The 6,301-nt window shown below is 46.9% G+C and overlaps 1 protein-coding gene and 1 non-coding gene across 2 annotated transcripts; both read left to right on the top strand.

The window, feature by feature from the left end:
* The first annotated feature begins 242 nt into the window (after nucleotides 1-242).
* H257_13229 lies at nucleotides 243-314 on the top strand. The gene has a single exon. It is a non-coding gene; the product is annotated as a tRNA-Cys (tRNA).
* Nucleotides 315-2,796: 2,482 nt separating this feature from the next.
* Nucleotides 2,797-4,260, top strand: H257_13228 (hypothetical protein; the record flags this gene model as incomplete). The annotated part of the gene is made up of 1 exon (XM_009840693.1): nucleotides 2,797-4,260. The coding sequence occupies one exon, from the start codon at nucleotides 2,797-2,799 to the stop codon at nucleotides 4,258-4,260; it is 1,464 nt and encodes a 487-aa protein (XP_009838995.1).
* Nucleotides 4,261-6,301: the final 2,041 nt, after the last annotated feature.

Below are 6,301 nucleotides of genomic sequence, written 5' to 3'. Positions count from 1 at the left end.
GTGGTACACATGAATTGAAAAAGTGGTTAAGCTTACTGTTTCTATTTCGACACAGTTTTACTGTACCTACATAAGCATCGCTTCGCGTGGCTGGCATCAGTCGTACTCACAATATCATTGTGGGCTCAAATAGATGTTAGGACCGGTACGAACTGGCCCGCGCATTTCACTTTCGACTGTGAAGTCGGTGGGTTGTCACAAATTTCAATTATAAAAGTCATACAATTGTGTACAATAACGAAGCGCGAGTAGCTCAGTGGTAGAGCGTCAGATTGCAGCTCTGAGGGTCACTGGTTCGAACCCGGTCTGGCGCTTCTTTTTCCTTTTTTTGTCATATGCTGACAATTAAAAATGTCGCAAATCAGTCCTTTCAACGTAATATGGAGTGAAAGTAGGCATAGACGAGCGAAGTTGACATGTATATTTACAGTTACCAAATGACATTACACAGCAACACGCTACATTGTGTAGATTTTGGATTTCTCCGCCGCCAGCTTCAGTTGACCTCTGGAGAAGCGATTTCGACTGCGCTTCCACCGGACTTTGTTGACCATTAGAGTCTACGATGAGCACGCAACGTCCATGAATGACCCGTTCGAAAGAAATTCTAATGTGAACAATTAGTGCTTTGCCAAGCTTCATTAGCCATTAGAATTTCAGAATTGATATGATTGGATATATTAATAAATAGACTTTCCTCAAGGAATACCCTTAGGATATGTAAAGACGAGATGCATCACAGCACGTTTCGACAGCTGTGCCAACTGTGGGGCATTCGCCTTTCTTGTCACCGTGGAAAGGGCTGGTCAGTACCGTAGGTCGCCCCTTTTTCGATAGCAAGGCTGGGTGAGCTCGCCCACTGACGGTGTGGCAAGGCCACAGCAACAGCGGCAACCGCCAGCAAGAACACGGGAAGGACTTTCATCGGCTTGTGATGAAGAAAAATGTCGTCGAGGGGCTTGTTGACGTTCATAGTCAACTATGTGAGCCGAGGCCCCTTGGGTATTATCCATCGGTTGTACGGATGGAGATCGCGGATATTGCCGTGGTTGCTCATTGGCTCGATTTTGAAACGGTCACCTGGGGCGGCAAATACATGCGGTTTCGGTGGTGCATAGGCGGGTCGTTGCTGACTGATATCCAGATGGTTCCGTGACACTTTTTGGGACTCTTCGATGGAGGGGTTCCTTTACTCCAAATCGCTATTATAATAGTGTTTCTTAAAGAGGAGAATTAATGCAGTTCGTAGGACTTAAAATCATGTCGAAATTCGTATTAGCGTTGATGAAAAATGAATTAAAAGAGTGAAATATCCATAGGCTGAAAACAGTTCCAGCTACTTGATTTTATCCAGTTACCTGTCAAAAATAGCAGGTGATTGGCTGAAAATTTCGGAGTGATTGTTTTTTACCCAATCAGTGGCACGGAACCAAGTTGTCACGGAACTGCGCCCATACGTATAGCCATCACGTGATATTTGAATTACTCCGTCTTGTACTTTATCGTTAGACAGAAATGCGCGTCAGCTCGTTTCTTTCCACTATGCCCTCTGAGACGCGACTGCATTGACTGTGAAGTTGCTGGAAGGAGTTATTAATCTCGAAATATTCTTGTGAATTTCTAATATCCGTGGCAGTATCATGCGTCATCAGCAGCATCCAACAACATTCAAAATGTCTTACATGTTATTAATAATAATGATAGTCAAAAACTCAATTAACCAACAACATTCAAACGTTATCCCAACACGAATATTAGGTCATACCCTAATTAGAAGTGATGAGAGTAATTTACACTTAGGACAATGCTAGGTCATTGCATACTGGCCTAGTCCGGGAGCGGCACGGCCTACAACCTACCTGCCGCTGCCCGACAAGAAGAAAAGATCGATCATTCGGTGAAGTGAGAGGCTTAGATCCGCGCTCTCGTACGACCGCGCTTGCACAGATGGCCTCTGGGGCGCTCGGGGCCAACATAAGGCTTTGTCTCTACTTTACAGGTAACGTTACGTGTGAAAATGAGCCGGTTATTTTCGCTGACAGTGAGTTTATCTAACGTTACTTCTAGTACTACAGTAGTACAAGTAGCCCAATAGTATTGATGTCATTGGATAAAACTATTGACCGCAGCAATTCAACCCTTTTTTAATGGATAGGACTTGCATGTATTAGTTTAGGGAGTTTACAGCTTAATCGGACGTTTGTTGGACCTGCAATATTTAATTTATGTATAAATGAATAGTTATACTGTATGAATGGATGCTTTTTATCAGTGCTCTGCAAATTTGCTACTACTAGTACATACTTCGTACTACTTAGTAGCAGTAAACATTTTGAGCAAGTCTAAAAGTAAATTTCGGCAAACCAATGATTCACTGTTTGGTGTGGCCAACTTTACAATTTTATTATGACAATTCCATGTTAAATTGAATGGTCTTAGAATTTGATTATCGAGCTTGGTTTAAGGATGATAAAAACCTGCATGAAGTATGCTCGATCAAATACAAGATCGTTTACTGCACTTTGCATCCATTCCAACTATCTGTAGTCACTTTAGCACGAAACGTCTCAATGAATGTAAGGATCAGTATTATTATGACTGATATCTTGACTTGTGTGAATGCTCACATTTTACGGTATGCCACCACATGGAGTTCGATGCGTCCATTCCGACAGCCGCGCGCTTTTACATAAGGCTCCTTCCTTTGACCATGTGTCCGCGGTGACAGCTAAGCATCACATATTGCGCCATCAAGTTTGTTCCAGCATTCAGTTTTCATTTTCCGTCATCACTAGTATGTTCAGTTTTCTTCAATTGGTCATCACCGTCGCGGTCTCCGCAGCAGCTGTGGCAGCGTCGTCGTTACCCCTCATCGGGTCCGACCACTCAGTTGACACTAGCTTCACATCCCTGGCCAATACCCCTCTGACTCGCACGATTTCGGATCCGAATGCGATTTACGTGGCCCCTCATTTTGCCTACGTCCGTATTCCGTCGGGGGGGGTCCTCACCGTGAGCGCTGCCGACGGGTCCCAAGCAGTCAACTACACGGGCCACCACAAGAACTTTTACGCCGAATACGTCCACGGACCATCTGCAGTCATCACATACACGCCCCCAGCTACGACTAGTTCCAGTGACCACCCAGCTTTTGTGGTGGATCGATATGTCAGTGGATCGGGCAATATCGCGACTACGGAATCGATATGCAGCACGGACAACACGAAGGGCGCTCCTTGCCTCAAGGACTCGGACTCACCCAAGTACAAGAAGGCCCAGGCGGTAGCACGGCTGCTCATCGGGGGCAGCGGTTTATGCACAGGCTGGTTGTTTGGGTCGGAAGGTCATTTAATCACCAACAACCACTGCATTGTCGATGCGGAGGCCGCGACCAACGTGCAGGTGGAGTTTGGTGCGGAATGCGCAACGTGCGACGACCCGAATAACTCACAACAATTTGGGTGCAAGGGCGAAGTGGTGGCGACAAGTGTCGAGTTTCTCCGCACCAACAAAACGCTCGACTACACCCTCGTGAAGCTCAAACTCAAGGACGGTGCGTCGCTTACCAAGTACGGGTACCTTCAAGCGCGGGCGTCTAAACCAGCATTGAACGACCCGATTTACGTCGTTCACCACCCCCGCTTCAAACCCTCATGCATTTCCACGGTCTTGGACAACGGAGACATGGGGAAGATAGAAAAACTTAGCGTAAATAAGTGCCAGCGTGACCTAGTGGGGTACTCGCTGGACACGGATGGCGGATCCTCTGGTGCGCCGGTGCTCTGTGCCAAGGAGAACTCTGTTGTGGCATTGCATAACTGCGGCGGGTGTATGAACGGTGCCATTAAGATGTACAAGATCGTGGACGAACTCAAGTCTCTCGGCCTCCTGCCTGCCGACGCAATCTCGAGTGGTGGAGATGATGACCCGTCCCCCCCTATGACGACCACGCCCCACTCTCCAAGCACCACGTCCCCCTCTCCAAGCACCACATTCCCCCCTATGACGACCATGTCCCCCTCTCCAAGCACCACGTTCCCCCCTATGACGACCACGTCCCCTTCTCCAAGCACCAAGAAACCGTCCACAACCTCGAAAAGCCCCGCGCCCACCACGAAATCTCCGTCGACCAGCCACCGCCCGGTCCCCACCACGACTCGCCCCCGCAAGACCTGCAAACGCAAGACAAAGAAGCCGTCACGTTCACATCCCACGCAGCCGCCCCCCTCCATCGCCCAACACCCCCCCGCGAAACTTTGAAACTCGTGCAAACGCTTCTACTTTGCCGACATCAGGTGGCCATCGATGCACGCGTCGATTGCAAGGCGCCACGTGGTGTGTGTGGTCAATAGATTGTGAATGGCTTGCTTCAGATAGGTTGTGTAGCTTTTATAAAATTGTGCGGGCTTTTGTATTGTGCCTACACTATTGCGTTCAAAGGACGCCTGCCTACTGAATTTATGGCGAATGTGTAGCAAAGGATAGCTCGGAATACAGTATGCCGCCGACGATAAAACAGTAGAAGTCGTGAAAATTCACTCGGAGTTTGAAGGGTCGTATGTCGGAATACACTCTCAGACCCACCGTGCTCATTGTGCGACTGAACGAGTGGCTGCGTTACATATCCCTTAACTTCTCGCTGAAGCAAAGACCAAAGCAAAACGAACACCATAATACGGTTTTTACACGACCGGCATCCGATTATAAGGCTTCGTGCACGACGAGCGTCGGGCAAATTCCGTTTCCATCGAGAAACTATGAACCCCTAAATACAAATATCAAGATATTTGAATTTGACTCGAATTTGCACGACGCCCGTCAGGCTGTAAGCTAAGCATTTCTATTGGCTATAATGCGCAAAACGACAAGGTGGTCAAACTCCATCCAGCCACGACAATTTGGAGATAGAAATGCCATGCGACTGATGGAACTTGTTTCAGTAACGTGATGTGGTGAAGTATAGTATAGTATATATACCAGTATGTATGTCCTTGAAATGACAGGTCGGTATGAGTTTAGTAGTGTGCTCTGTAAATACTATGGGTTTACAGTACCAGGTACTGATAATTTGGCAGAGAGTACATACTACACCTTTTTTCGGTTAATTTCAGGACCTCACCATACTTTTTCGCGAAATGAACAAGCAATTCGCGGCGGTTCCACTTCGTTCGTGGTATATTCGTTATATTTCGCCTGCAACTGAGTAGGTTGCAGTATATTTCAAGTGACGTTCCTTATATTTCACTGTATGTGCTCAATTCAGCGAGTAGCTCAATATATTTCGGGGTGCAATCCATATATTTCGAGCGAAAATAGAAAGGAATGACTTCAACCCAACTCGCGGGCTTTCGCTCATTCTTCAAAACGACGGTCGATGGAACAAGCCCCGCCCGCAGCGCTTGCCACACCAGTACGTTCCAATACATACCCTATGTACCTAGTTGACGTGTCCTAGCCACGCCGCCGACCCCATCGAGAATCTCTGGTCCACAATGAAGAGCCACAGCAAGACGTTGCTGCGCGAGCACCTTGCTGCGTGTATGGGACCTCGTCCTGACGGACAAACTCGAGACGAGTTTCGTATGAGCACATCGCCGACGAATTCATTGCAGGTATGGATCTCGATGAAAATGTAACTTATACATATGCAGATGTAGACGTGAATCGCCTGCACCGTTGCTCGTTGCGGCTCGAATACTTCTACGGCCGTGGAGAACATGGAAGACATGGAAGTTGCAGCCTGATCGACCAACAATTGTATTTTACGTAGAAAGTCAGATTGATTTACATTTTTTATTGAAATATATCGAATGCACCCCGAAATATATTGAGCACTCGCTGAATTGAGCGCATACACAGTGACACATAACGAACGTCGCTTGAATATACTGCAACCTACTTGATTGCAGGCGAAATATATCGAATGTACAACGAACGAAGTGGAACCGCCGCGAATTGCTTGTTCATTTCGCGAAAAAGTATGGTGAGGTCCTGAAATTAACCGAAAAAAGGTGTAGTATACTCCAACATCCACAGCACAGTTTTACGCTATTAATCTGCCCAGCTTGCAATCGACATTGTGAAACCAAACTATAGAAACCATATCATGGTCGCCTTGACTCCGAATTGATATTTATATAGACGCACTGCCCAGACCCTAATCATGGCGAAATCGCAAGCGTTTTGGCGTGTTCGTGGTCGCAACGGTAGTACATCGAGCTCGATGTGTTGTGATAAGTTAACTTCATTTTCAACAATACTGCAACCACATTTGAGGATTGCAGGAAAGCACATAACGTTA

Source organism: Aphanomyces astaci (assembly GCF_000520075.1).
Source record: "Aphanomyces astaci strain APO3 unplaced genomic scaffold supercont1.46, whole genome shotgun sequence".
NCBI lineage: Eukaryota > Oomycota > Saprolegniomycetes > Saprolegniales > Verrucalvaceae > Aphanomyces > Aphanomyces astaci.
This window is presented reverse-complemented; position numbering and strand designations above follow the sequence as displayed.